At 37.5% G+C, this 15070-nt stretch overlaps 1 protein-coding gene across 3 annotated transcripts; it reads left to right on the top strand.

Moving 5' to 3' along the window:
* Window positions 1–1770: 1770 nt before the first annotated feature.
* Window positions 1771–14785, top strand: LOC116168109 (DENN domain-containing protein Crag-like). Of its 3 annotated transcripts, XM_031483777.1 has the most exons (16): window positions 1771–2136; window positions 7774–8146; window positions 8193–8314; window positions 8360–8533; window positions 8579–8966; window positions 9103–9259; window positions 9309–9602; window positions 9651–9811; window positions 11370–11805; window positions 12017–12301; window positions 12495–12581; window positions 13080–13429; window positions 13479–14027; window positions 14084–14086; window positions 14169–14319; window positions 14372–14785. In XM_031483777.1, exons 1-16 carry the CDS (start codon window positions 1786–1788, stop codon window positions 14688–14690), a joined length of 4200 nt encoding a protein of 1399 aa, XP_031339637.1. In that variant the 5' UTR covers window positions 1771–1785; the 3' UTR covers window positions 14691–14785. The 3 variants fall into 3 exon arrangements, with proteins under 3 accessions (XP_031339637.1, XP_031339639.1, XP_031339638.1); XM_031483779.1 differs by lacking the exon at window positions 12495–12581; XM_031483778.1 differs by lacking the exon at window positions 14084–14086.
* Window positions 14786–15070: the final 285 nt, after the last annotated feature.

The following is a 15070-nucleotide window of genomic DNA, read 5'->3' as shown; positions in this document are numbered from 1 at the left end:
CAAGTAATCTAAAAATCCGATATAGCGCCTATTTAACTTTAGGAAGTTGGTAAATGTTCCTCAAAAGTAGCCATCTTGAATTTTTTTTTGACATCAATTCTAAATTAAGCGTATCAAAGACAGTCACTTTTATATAAAACTTTTTTTTATATCTCTTATACTTTCGATGATATTAGACATTCAAGGAAATGACCAATTTTAGTTTTTTTGAATTTACGTCGAACCTATGCGACATTTTGAATTTCCAAAAGGAAAATTTAAATAAGCATCTAAAACTGCAAAACATTGCCCATTTAACCAATTCTCTATCCTTAATAATAACAAAGTTACCCATGCAATCCCACCCGATCTGGGACACACTGTATATCACCGATCAAAAATCTCCCCAGGCTCCAAAATTTCGACCCAATTACCATTACCACTAGTAGTAATGTCATCATAGACATAGTCTACAGGAACCTTCTAATGGACTATATTTTTAGTAAAAATCAATATTAGATATGTTTATATAGGGCGTTACAAAAATTGTCGGCTGACTATATGCAGTCTATTTTTGCGGCTAAAAATATTTAAAAAAAGTTTAAAACATGTTTCCTAAAGTGACTCGTTTCCGAATGTGAGGCGAGTGTCAAAAAAATCCCCCACTGAAAATTGTGTGGGATTGTTCGTATCTTAAAAACTTCAAGTAGCTGTAACACCCTGTATACCTAATTATCTAATAATAAAATTCATGCCATTTGTCTGCTCCCAAAGTGCGTCGACTAAGAGGAAATATACCTAATAAGTGAAGAAGGAAGTCTGTTTGAAAGTAACTGTTTAACTTCAATCGGTAGTGATTGCCCAAAAATAATGGGTCAGGACCATGAAAAATGCCCACTAAATTGGATTAAAGCAGTATGAGGGATATGATCCACTTGACACTTTTCGTGTAATATACAAATAGTTTCGCTCTCCTCTCAAAATGCCTTCATCGTTTGCCCTCCAGCTGTTTTTATGTTCAAAAACACGAAAATCTAGGTTCCGCGGGGGGGGGGGGGAGCAGTTTGACCGATTACCTTCGTTTCCATATATTTTCAGTTACAAAGCATTAAACATTTAATGCAAATTACCACATCCTTAATAAATAATAGGGAAAAGGAGAACAATAAATTATGAAAGACTACAATTTCGAACAAAAGAATAATCAATATATAGCGCTCAATCGGTAGGTACTACATTTTTTAGACCGATTAATTCAAAATTCTTCTGTACATGTTTGTAACTGAACTCCTAAATAGCTGGACACATTTTTATGATGGTTTTAGATTCACAAGTAGGCTCGATCGGGTTATAGGATTTTTTAAAAACTTTTTCGTTGATGTCGCACTCTTCTATTTGGCGTATCGATCGATACATGTGCCAAGTCTGCTGAGTTTCCGTTGTCGTATATCAGTCAATATGGAGCGTACAAAGTTGTGGTGGAGAATTTAGTGCTGAATAAAATATCTTTAATACATAATCACTCTGAGATAATATATATAACACAAACTAAAACTACAGTCAAAAGTATGATAGGTAATCAAAATGTTCCTCTCAATCAGCACCATAACTTACTAATAAAGAAAATTATTTTGTTTTGTTGATTACCCCAATTACAGTGGTGTGATTTTCTATTGGTAGTTAGAAACAATTTTTTTGTTGTGAATTTCGAAGAGATATCAAACACTAAACTCTGAATTTCAGCATTAAAGTCGGAGTACATAAGAAATCTACTCACTCGTAGTCCCCTATAAAATCTTTAATTGAATGTATTTCAGGTATCCCACCATCGACTTACCCAACTTCCCGTTTCCAAACTCTGTACCTTTATTTTGCTTACCTATGGGTTCGACGTTAGAATTGTGGCCCGTTAAAGCAGCGCAACCCGCTCCCGTGTTTAGTACTTTTATATTGACCGTATCCGACGCGAAGCATAAGGTCTATGGATCTGCCATTACGTTTTATGAAAAATTCGATAGATTTCTAACGGAAAAGCAGCGGGAGTTGTTGGGATATTCTCCCAATGAAGGACATGCGTTGTATATGAATAAAAGTATTTGTGTGCTTTCTAATGGGCCTTTCTCCGATGCCTTCGAAAAATGGTTATTGTATTTGTACGTAAGTAGAATTTTGAAGAGTCTATCTAATTTGATTAAAATTGTCCAAATGCGAAAATGTATTCAGTTCGGCGAGTGGTAATACATGTGGTATTCCTTTGCTACACCTGCCTGCCCTTGTGTTCCTTACTATTTCTGGTAGGGTCCGTGAAGTTAGCAGCACATTGAAGGCACAAATGTCGAGACTAGGTGGGTTGGTTAGTGCTTCGTTTGTGCCGTAAAAAGTTTGCCCGCAAAACATACGGTTTGGAAATTATTTCGACTTTTAGAGGTTCTGCTAATAGGCCAGTCATTGAGGATTTTTACCTGGAAGTAACTCGGGAAGTACAGAAATTTTGTATGCTTGAGTGCATAGAACTAAAATTCATAAAATGCACAATTCTAAACTTGCCGCCGGGGCCGCCATCTTACCAAGATGGTCGTCAAAAGCGGTTTTCCGCCGATATCTCCAAAACTGTGCATTTTATGAGAAAATATGTGGTGAGCAAAATTAAAGAGACGAAAATTTCCTACAAAAAATGTAGTTAGCATATTTCCACTAAAGTTAGCCCTTGCGCAGAAAAGCAGAAATTTTTAATAACCAATGGCGTGTATTTTATCAAAATAATTCATTAAACATTTAATTAATTAATCAAATTGATTAATCATTAGTCTATGATCAATTAATTTTAAGTAACATTAGATTCTCTATTTGCGCAGGCCTGACGGACCTGGCAGTTCGTTAATGTCACTGTTTTCATTGCCGAATACGTTTATCCCTATTTCGGGATCAAAGTTGGCTTCTTTAAATTCGTCGGATTCTCCTTCTTCAGTCGATAAAGGAATATCGATACATATTCCACAAATTACGTTTTTTCCCGGTTTGTGCTGTATCGCCAGGAAAATATTTTCCTGGAAGAAGTTATTTCGATTTTTAGATGTCTGTAGATGTTTGCTATAACTTCGCACACTTTTGTCGGCATAAATTTCGAGACTAGATGGATTGGTTAGTGCTACGTTTGTGCCGGTTTGTGAGGTAAAAAGTTTGCCAGCAAAGCATTGCCTTTGAAGGTTATCTCAATTTTTAGATGTTCTGGAAACCTTGTACAATTTTGTTGCTATACTGTTGAAACTAAGTATAATGTTAATGTAATAGTAATAGTAATAGTAAAAAGTTTGAGCAAAAAAGAGAATGTGTGAAAACTCCCAGCACGTTTTTAATAAGTATTATAGCTTTCACACAAGTGTAGTGTGCTTTTGATGACACTTTATTGTCTAATTTGTTGATAATTGTATGCCATACATTTGCAGATGGTTTGTTTATATAAGATCATCCTTGTGTTGGAGAAGAACGTGTGTGTTAGCTTCGTTTTTTCAATGACAGCCTTTCGCGGTGTGTTGTACCAAATGTAAAATAATTGAAGTTACAATTAGCATCTGTCTGTGGTGTACTTAGTCATTCGTGAGATTGGGTCTCCAAATGGTAAAGAACTCAGGGGATAACTGTTATATAAGACCAAATCTGCTAAATCCGATTGCACTACATGAAATAGGTAGATAAGAATCCCTAAGTTCTGCCGTTGTATATACAAAGATAAGTGTATGGAGTCGGGTGAATAATATCGGACCTAATCTCGTGTGTTTTGTGGAACATCTTGTATATTTTAATCTAAAAAGGTAGCATATTAAATATTTTATTTTTATTTTATTTTTGCATTTATTTTTGAGTGGGCGGGGTTTCATCCAAGCTCGCTCTACCAACCCAACTCACTATACATTTACAAATATCTATGCCCGAACGCCGATTCTAACCAGGGACCCATAGTATCGCACTCCAGCCTAAACTGAATTGCGCCACATGGCCTGATAAAAATATAACACACCATGAATGATACTGGTTTTCTATGCGATTTTTTTAAACTTAATAATCTTTTATTTCGTTCTCAAGTTTCTATAATTTTTTTATTTACTTTCTTGTGCCAGACTCTTTGTCTGTTAAAATGTTTCCAGTTACAAGGTCAACACAGTTTAGTTTCTAGATCAGCTTTTGTTTCACATCGCCTACTGTGGTTTAAGGTAGTATATAAAGTGTATATAAATCGCATATATCATCTATGATATTACTTTTCCGCACCCATATGTGGGTAAGTAAAGTATTGTTTTCATCACAGATAAAAGTCTGTTGTCGTTGTCCGGGTTGTAATTAGCACGATAGCTCAAAATTGAATGGGACAAATTGCGTACATTTTTTCAGTCCTTGCCGCGTGGAGAAGGCACCCATTAATTTCCAAACTGGTAGGCCGTAATCTTCTGCGCATGCGCAAAAGTACCTTTGTTACTTATGGACCGATCGTACTGAAATTTTAACTTTAGCATCCTTTACTAAAGGCAAATCGATCGATTATTTCAAACATATCAAAAGCTTCTTTCGCGCATGTGCAAAAGTAAATTTCTTATTTGTTGACCAATTTTTGTGAAACTTTAACGATAAATCATTCGCTCAATAAAAGGCAAAGCTGAAGGCTGAAGATGGAGACGACTAAAATAAAATCTTAAAATTAATTGATCATAGACTAATTGATTAATTAATTAAATGATTAATGAATTATTTGGATAATAGTTATTTACGTTATAAGTCCGGTAGGTTACTTGTAACAGTACGAGTTAGACATTATGGATGAGGCGACGTCAGGAGCCGAGTCAAGAATGTCTTAAACGAGTACTGTTACAAGTACTACCGGACGTATATCGTAACGTATTTTATTTCATACTGTAAGTCTGTTCTGTATCATTATTTCATTTCAAAGATTAGGTACAAAATTTCATTATATTGTAAAAATCGCATTACCTTGTGTCTGTGGCAACGGCCGTTGCTATAGTTTGTAGTTTGTTTACATTGAATTTTTTTCACTTATAATTGCACAAGAGGTTTGTATTTTACCGAGTAAATTTGGGTTGTTTAGGTAATGAAAATCTGTTGCCTAGCAATTAGACGAGAAAAACTGTCAACTAATAAAAATGCGACACCGCAGGTGGAGCATTTTTAGGTTGACAGTTTTTCGAGTTCAATTGCTAAAAGGAAACAGATTTGAATTGCACAACCCAAATTTACTCGGTTTAAATACAAACCTCGAGTGTAATTCGGCAGGACAATTTAACGAACAAGAAATTCACCAAACTAATCAATTATTGACAGACGTCAAACTAGTCATATGGGAAAGGATAATGCGATAATTGGTTTCGAAAATGAATAAGTGAAAAAACCACTAGTGCATTTGTCGCTGGAAAAGATGCAGGTAACTTTTGCCGCTGTCAAAGTGACAATTGCACTGCGGCTTATGCGATTTTTATACATGAGTTGAATTGTCACTTATAATTGCACAAGAGGTTTGTACTTAGACCATATAGTACATGGACTGCTAATTGTAACTAAAATATGGTCAAGGACATCGCCTGGGTATGTGAGTTTCAGGGTAAACGAGTCTGTCCGAAATTGTCCGATGGGACACGATTTGAGACTGTCAACCTATAAATTAACAAATGTCAATTAATTAATCGTCTAGATATGGCAAAAACAGCAAACCTGTTCTTATTTGTGGACGTATAGAAGACAATCAAGAGTATTTAAAGCTTCCCGTACTACGCGGTTACCATAAAAGCTACTCTTTACGCAATCCAAGTGGTGTTCATACGACTTTATTTTACCCTGAGATTCACATACCCACGACTACAGTGCCCTCTATCCGTGACCACCCATTTTGTATTGAAAGCATAGGGCTAATAGCAGTCCATGTACTATATGGTCTAAGGGTTTGTATTTTACCGAGTAAATTGGGGTTGTTAAGATAATGAAAATCTGTTGCCTAGCAATTAGACGACAAAAACTGTCAACTATTAAAAATGCGACACCGAAGGTGGAGCATTTTTAGGTTGACAGTTTTTCGAGTCCAATTGCTAAAAGGAAACAAATTTGAATTGCAACAACCCAAATTTACTCGGTTTAAATACAAACCTCGAGTGTAATTCGGCAGGACAATTTAACGAACAAGAAATTCACCAAACTAGTCAATTATTGACAGACGTCAAACTAATCATATGGGAAAGGATAATGCCATAATTGGTTCGAAAATGAATAAGTGAAAAAACCACTAGTGCATTTGTCGCTGGAAAAGTTGCTGGTAACTTTTGCCGCTGTCAAGGTGACAATTGCACTGCGGCTTATGCGATTTTTTATACATGAGTTGAATTGTCACTAAAAATGGACGCTATAAACGTTGTGGGATGTTCCACTGTTCCCGATACAATCCTGTCGAAATCTCATGAAGCAACCGAAAGTTGATTCCTAAGAAGTCGGCCGCAAGGTATGAAAAAGAGTACTAAGTGTTTTGCCAATGGAGGAACGAACATGGGGCGAAACAAGTAGAGGAAAAAGTCATGTTGGCATACTTTTTGGATGCAGTAAGTTTTTGAATTGAGATTTTTCTGCGTGGGTTTCGGTGTTAAAGCGTCATGGGGCATGAAAAAGTACATTGACGGCAGAAAAATACATCGAAGGCTCGGTAGAAGGAAAAGTTAAGATTGCCCGTATGATGCAACTGATACAAGGCGGCGAAAATTTCATTGAAGTTCTACAGCAGAAGGAATCAAACATTACGAACTCGACATCCAGTAATAACCCAGGCGTTAGTGTTGAGGGCAATACAAATTGTTTCATTACAATCAATGTTAATGTTTGAAATAAAGAATTACAGCCAAATTTATGTTGGGGTTTCTAATTAATTGTGTGAAGATGTCAAATTTGATGTATACAAATAACAGTCCGGTAAGTGTTGCTTAGCGACACTTACCGGCTCGGATGCTGTAATAACTCACCTACCGGACTCAAAATGATAGTGTAATCGAACATCTACCGGACAGTATGAAATAAATTAATATACGCCACTGGTTATTAAAAATTTCTGAATTTCTGCGTAAGGACTAACTTTAGTGAAAATATGCTAACTACATTTTTTGTAGGAAATTTTCGTTTCTTTAATTTTGCTCACCACATATTTTCTCGTAAAATGCGCAGTTTTGGAGATATCGGCGGAAAACCGCTTTTGACGGCCATCTTGGTAAGATGGCGGCAAGTTTAGAATTGTGCATTTTATAAATTTTAGTTCTACGCACTCAAGCATACAAAATTTCTGTACTTCCCAAGTTATTTCCAGGTAAAAATCCTCAATGACTGGCCTATTAGCAGAACCTGTAACAATCTAAATAATTTCCAAACCGTATGTTTTGCTGGCAAACTTTTTACGGCACAAACCGGCACAAACGAAGCACTAACCAACCCACCTAGTCTCAACATTTGTGCCTTCAATGTGCTGCTAACTTCACGGACCCTTTCTGGTATCTTGTACTTTGTTATCCTAAAAGTTTTTTTCATGAACCGGTTTAGCCTATGTTTTTGCACTTTGTGATTTTGTAAAATGTTGCCTATAATATTCGGCGAAATATGCAGAATTAAAGGTGAACATTAATGTCCCTACATTTTATCAACCTCTCGCAATTTACCGCATTACAAATATACCACATTGATTGAGAAAATAGATGACGCTTAAATGTTTGTTGAAACTGTTTCCTGTGCGTAACTAATTAATTCCGTTTAATTTTACAGAATATTGCATCAAGTAACAAGCCACAAACAATTCCTATTGAACATTACATTGTCCAGCTCATCGATGAAGTTCCTTTTCCGGCACCTCGTACATTGTTGCACTTGTCCTCAAACATTTCGCAGCAATCTGAACGAATAATTATGATGCAGCCGGAAGATTCGCCGTTTCCTCACAGCGCTGCGGGGTTTAGAGAATTGTTGCTCAATTTAGGATCGGAAAATAGTCTTTTAATATTGTTGTTGGCATTGACAGAACAAAAAATATTAATCCATTCTCTTAGACCGGACACTTTAACTGCTGTTGCAGAAGCTGTGTCGTCGCTTCTGTTTCCCTTTAAGTGGCAGTGTCCGTATATTCCACTTTGCCCATTAGGTAAAGTTTGCCAGTTGCATTACAATTCTAATCGCAGTGTCTTTAGGTTTAGTTGAAATTTTACACGCACCTCTACCGTTTTTAATAGGAGTCGACTCACGGTTTTTTGATCTCTATGATCCACCTGGTGATGTTAGCTGTGTTGATCTCGATACGAACATCATCACTGTACGTAAACCTGCCAATATTAACCATGTAATCACCCACTTATAGGTATGTGAAAACCAAAGACAAATTCTTAATACTAAACTATTACCAAAGCGTCCAGCCAAGGTTCTCAAATCGACGCTGGATGAATTATACAAAAAATTGTTGACATATACTAGAAATACGCAGGTGTACTCTGAAACAGAAGTTGAGATGGAATTTCAACAACGGCGGCGAGAGGTACGTTTTTAACGCATTCAACTGGCCTTCATGTACACATTGTAGCAAATACAAGAGCTGGAAGTTCAAGAAGCATTTCTCAAGTTTATGGCCATGACATTAAAGGGTTACCGTACATATCTCCTACCAATTACTAAAGCACCCACTGTCGGTACAACCGATCCACAAGCACTCTTTCAACTAGGCGACTTTCTAAAATCACGAGATAAAACGCATCACAAATTCTTCTCACTGCTTATGCGAACGCAAATGTTTATTAGGTTTATAGAGGAACGAAGTTTCGTATCTGACGGAGATCAAGGTCTCACGTTTTTTGACGAGTGCTGCGAAAGGCTCGGTAATGATGACGGCGAGTTGAAATTGTTCGAATTGGAATTGGGACAAACTAGCGAAAGGACTGTGTTTTTATTGCCTCCAGAACCTCTGCACAATGGTAAGCTTTGGTGTCCTATCTACCGGAAACATAGGGTAATGGATAGGCATCCTTAATTGAATACTTGTTTGGTCATTTGATTTTTGCTAAGAAAAGTCAGTGAGGTGCAACGATTTAACTGATCTTTGTGTTGAAGGTGAAACGTGTACCTATTTTGGTTTTAACTTAAACCCGACGTTATTAAAAACTAAAAGACACAAACAATTAACGGCATTGTTACCTGCGACAGCACCTGGTTCGCCGATGGCACGTCGAACGAAACACGAAATAAAATCTGCTCAAAAATTGGCACGGTAAATATCAGTTGCATTGGGTCATTTGGTTGGAAATTTACATTTTCAGAAAATGCATTCGCTCCCCAGAGCTATGGGCCCGATGCTTATTGGGAACGTGTCACACCTTGTATTTTATGGCATTACCAAGCATGCTGTCATTAAACACGGGTAAAGAAAGAGCAATATTACAACAGTCGTACGATTTATTAGTTCGAGCCACTCAGTTACGTCTGGCCTGTGATGAGGTGTGCTATCGCCTTATGATGCAGTTGTGTGGCGAACATTCTCGACCTTTGTTGGCGGTTAAGTTGCTTTTGCTTATGAAGCGATCGGGAATTCAACCAAACGCGTTAACTTATGGGTATATCCACTTTTGTATGTGTTTTTTAAAGATTGAAAGTAATTTTAGACTATATAACCGATGCGTGTTAGAAGCTCAATGGCCCGCTCACTCGAGTTCGAGCCAGTTACTGTGGAACAAGTTACGGTACGTGGTTTTGGGCGCCGCTCACTTTCGTTGGGCTGCGCGAAGACAGGCGGCTAGAAAACTTTCGGCTTCAACTGAAGGAGGTGCGTTAATATTTCACTTGTCCATTTCGCTGGCCTCCATCGTTAATCGTTTTGTTCGTTTGTGTTTTGTTAATGCACATAAGTGCACCAAGATTTTCGTTCGTGCACATATACAGGGTGCTTTTTTGGGAGCTTAGGTAAACGTTTCTGGGAAAGTGAAATAGGTAGGCTTTTGAAAATTTGTACTTAGGAGTTACTCTGAAGGCCGAATCAATGTGAAATATTTTCAAAATGGTCGCACTTCCGGAAATAGCTAGTAACTTCGTTATTTTAAATGGCAGTTTTTACGAATACAACGATGTACCTACAGCACACACAAAAAAACAAAAGTTGGAAACTTGTCAACGGAATGGTAGATATTCCTGCACAATTAAGATGTGCGTAGATGCACCATCCTGTTGAAAACAACAGTTTCCAACTTTTGTTTTTTCTTGTGTGCCTTATATCGTTGTATTCCTAATAGAAAATACTATTCAATACAGTGTGTACTTTTTTTACAGACCATATATAAAAATAAAGTTGATGATGATATCTTCGAAACGAAACGTAGTATTGAAAATCTCGCAACGGTGTCTTGTAAGGGTCCGTTAACTTGGCCCCCCCACTAAGAGATTTGATAGTCTTATTATTTTGAAACGAATGCGCTCGTTATGCGCTCATATGCGCCACCGATAATAACTCTTGCGCCATTATCGTTTTTTAGAAATCCGAAAAAACATTTGGGGGGGCCAAGTGAACGTAGCCCCCCCAGTACGTATTTTGTCGCTTGTAACTAGGTCACCTGATACATTTGGTTATGCGCTCAATTGCGCCACTTGAATTAAAGCTAGCGCCATTACGGTTAAGCCGTGACAAATTTTCAAAAAGTGGGGGGACCAACTTAACGTTTTTAAAAGTTACTTTTTTTTAACATCTTTTCATACGAAATTGTACTCTCAGGTATGCGCTAAAATGCGCCGTAAAAATATATCTTTGCGCCATTCTTGTTTTTTGGTTATCCTTAAATATATTTGGGAGGGGCCAAGTGAACGGAACCCCCCATAACGCATTTTGCTACCGGTATTTGTGCCACTTGATACACCTGGTTATGCGCTCAATTGCGCCACTTGAATTAAAGCTAGGGCCATTACGGTTAAGCCATAAAAAATTTTTAAAAAGTGGAGGTCTAACTTAGCGTTTTCAAAAGTTACGTTTTTAACATGTTTTTTCTACTACATCGTACATCATGCGCTAAAATGAGCCGTAAACATAAATCTTTGCGCATTATAGTTTTTGAGAACCTTTTTTAGTACCTATAGAAGTATAACGCTATTTAATGGTTTTCTTTAAAAAGCATGAAAATAACTTTAATTGCGCATCGCAATTGACCATCGTTGTATTTTCTATGGTTTTGGAGAATCTCATGATAGACCTCCTTATCTTGAACACTGGGTATGTGTGCTCATAAAACTCCTAGGTGTGCTTATGTACTAACGATATTACAAACGGCCAAATTTAAAATGGGTAGGGGTCAGCAAACTGGATTTGCCATTTCATATACTAAAGTCATATACGTTAGGTTCCAGTCTCTTAGATACAGTTGATCGTTCCTCTAGACTCTCGTTAGATTCACACGAAGCAGTGCAAAGCGAAACTAGTTTACTGGATAAGTTTCGGAATCACTTTGCAAGTATTGTGAGAGGTGGTAGTAGCAACTTGCCCGAACAGAATGTTACTGATTCTACAGTATCTAGTGCGGGATTGCTCATATCTAGTCAAAATGAATGTGACGAAGAAGTGACAGACATCACGGAGGAACAGATGGATCAACTAGAAGTCAATCTAACCCCACCCGAGAGTCCATCTGAATATCTTAGGCTTTTATCTCGATCTGAAAGTGCAAACGATGCAAGTATTATTGATAAATTACAACAAACGTCTAGGAAAAATTGTTCGCGGGCATTGCATTTTGATGATGAAGAGGTGGATGATCCGTCCAAAACAACACCAACTAAGTAATTTTGTTACCTTATGATTGATCTTGCAACACTGCCGACTTCATATCTTCCTGTTGTTAAATGTTAATTTTTCTCGAAAAAAACATGCCGGACTTATATTTGTAGATTTTTTGATATGATAGGTTACATTGATCTATTACGAAAAGGAAGAAATGATAGTACTGTTGCAGAATACCATTGATATCCATTTATAATCCTCTCAAATTAGGATTTCTCCTCGCACTCCCGTAACTGAGAATGATCCACTCGGTGCACTTGAGCAACCGATTGAAGAAGAAACCAAATGCTTGCCTACCGTTGAAGTTGTGCACGTAAACCGCACTTCGGTCCACACAGACGATCCAGTCCTATTTCGTTCGTCAGTGCAAAGATCTGCGACATTTGAGGGTAGTCCTCCCACTCAAAATAAACTGCATCGGTCCGAAACAATGCCGGCTGCCAGTATCGCCTCGAGTCTGGCGGGAATTGGGTCAAGTTTAAAAATGGGTTTTAGGTAAGTACTCCACTGTCGCACGTGTGATTTTACCCATAAATAATACTGATTGGATAGACCAACTACTTTATTCCAAAATGATTATTTTTGGCATGATGTAGTGTAGTGTTAAGTTTAATTTTGCAAGTGTGATTTTGTGTTGATATGGCTTGAAATGCATGAATTAGTAGTAGTGCTAGATGTGTTGTTTTAGCCGCTACTCACCAGCACGGCTGTCGTTGCGTAAAGCAGACCTGAAAATGCCGCAACAGATCATTGAAAACGCACTCAGTAATCTCAGGTAGGTGTTGCGATTTTTATTTATTGTTCGTTGTCGCATCATAGTGTAAACCATAATACATTTGGGGTAATGTGACGTTAAAATTTACCACCTCACGCTACACGAATAAAGATGGCGTCATTTTCTGTCTTCCGAACTTCCATAGCCTTCTAGGTTATGAATTATGATATTGCCAGAATTTGACCATGAGGAACATAGTGTATATTGAGGATTATTTTGCTAACGTCGCCGTATGGGGAGTATCTACGACTGCCTCAAAATAAGAAAAACTTGATTTGCATACATACCTAATCGTTTGCACTTCACTATTTGTGAATTTAAAAAATAATATTTGAAAGTAATTAGATATAGGGAACCATAACCTCTCTTGTAAGCCCTCAACTCTACCATATAAAAAATATTGCTTGGAATGTAAGTTACAATGTATAACACAATGCACGTCATATTCACAATACCAACATGTATTCACATGTTGTCAATTTTTTAATTCCTTTATAGCCCCAGTAGCTTAACAGGAAAGAAGTCAAACGAATTAATACAAGGCGGCATAAGCAGTTTGAAGTCAGCCGCGACAACGGTTGCGAAAAAATTAGATGAAATCAAAGAAGCGATTTCCACATCGACGACCTCAACTCCTGTTAAAGCAGTATCCGGTGATCGGCTTGGCGCTGGTGAACCGAATGATGCTTCTGGCGATTGCGAGTCAACAGATGGCAGCGACGGAGGAGAAAGACATCGAAGGATATCTGCCGAGCTCGGCAGCTACAGAGGCAGTACTGCCAATTTGCGAGATTCCGATGACAGCCTTCCTGAAAATTTATACCCTCCGTTCACTGATGTCCCTATGGGTAACTTTTAAGAATTTCAGAACTCCTAATTACATATAAATGCTTGTAGATGGCGAGCTTGAAATCACTTTAGTTTCGTGTTCTCAATGTCACAATTGCTCAGTGCTACTTTATGACGAAGACATCATGTCCAATTGGTCCGCCGAGGATTCGAATTTAAATACTCTTTGTCATAGTTGCAGAAAGCCCACAGTTCCTCTTTTGACAATATCGATTAAGCAAGCTGAAATGATCAGTGGTGAACCGTTTAGTGTTCCCTATCTAAATCCGTTAGTTTTAAGAAAGGAGTTAGAAAACATTCTGAGTCTAGAGGGAGATTTGAGTTTGGCCGACGCGAAATTTGTTGAGCAACATCCGATAATATACTGGAATCTTGTTTGGAGCTTTGAACGTATTAATGTTCAAAGCCATTTGCCTAATCTGTACCTTAAAAATCGTAAAGATCACTTGAACAGTATCAACAAGATTGAGCAACAGAGTGGAGATGATGTCGAATCCATCGATGACACTACAGACGAAGCTGCAGATGATGGCGCAAGCTGTATGCAACCCGTTGAGGAAGGTGCAGATCCACTTACTCAAGATTTGGCTACAGTTGGTAAGCACCTACTTTTTAAATAAATTAATTATATAATACATCTATGTACAAAGCAGCAGGTAAGGATGTATTACGTAAGTAATTGGCAATAATCTCAGTAGCTTTTCCAGTTTCGTGATTATATGACTGAATTTGTTTTAGAACACTTATCTGCTCAAGTTACAGTGTTATGTGTTTGGGACAATCCTCGTCTACATGCCGAAGGCCCTCCAATGTATATTCTTTATCAACGTCGCGAAATGTCTAGTCCACTTGTCAGTGCTTTAACTGATCAAACGACGATTAGCAGACCGTAAGTTCTTTCAACCAATAGGAGCTCCTATTTACCGTTTACATTTCCACAGGGTAATGCAAAGCATTTTGTTAGGTGTACACAGTAATGATCTATTGGAACCTCTGAAAAGGCTAGGAATGGAACGACAAAAAATCCAAAAAGTGCGAGGTATCGACCGAACACACTCGATATACAGAGACATACTATTTCTAGCGTGCAAGGCATTGGGTCGTTCCAATATTGACTTAAATGCTTTCGATAAAGAATATGCGCTGGCGTTTTCACGTCTCCCTGAACGAAACAGTAAACTTTACAGACCCCAAGACCGTCCTTTAAGTCTTGGCAGTTCGTACTGTCGGCAATATTTTAAACCTCTTTCCTTAGTATAAGTTATTTTATGTGGTTTCGATAAAACTGCAACATTTGTTAGTTTGTTGAATGTGATTTTTGTGGCCTTCTTGAGTAAACGTTACTTGTGAAAACATTTACGTGTATCTCTTGGTGCACCAACATTACTTTTTATTCTGCGCTAACTTATCACATTGTTTCTTTCTTAAGAGGTATATCCTATTGTTTGTTTTCAACTGTATATAGACATGTCTAAAAAGTATTAAAAAGTTAATGCTATTTTCAAATAAAATATTTAAAATAGTTCTTTTTTATTTCTGGAAAGGTAGTTTTTGTCATTAATATTAGAACCCGAAATTTTAAAGCAAACAGATTAGGCTACTTCAAAAGTTACAGCCCCTTGCATTTTTGTTGAATTTGG

Source organism: Photinus pyralis, unplaced genomic scaffold (assembly GCF_008802855.1).
Source record: "Photinus pyralis isolate 1611_PpyrPB1 unplaced genomic scaffold, Ppyr1.3 Ppyr1.4_LG4, whole genome shotgun sequence".
In the NCBI taxonomy this organism is placed as follows: Eukaryota; Metazoa; Arthropoda; class Insecta; order Coleoptera; family Lampyridae; genus Photinus; species Photinus pyralis.
The sequence above is the reverse complement of the archived record's forward strand: the minus strand, read 5'-3'. Positions and strand labels throughout refer to the sequence as shown.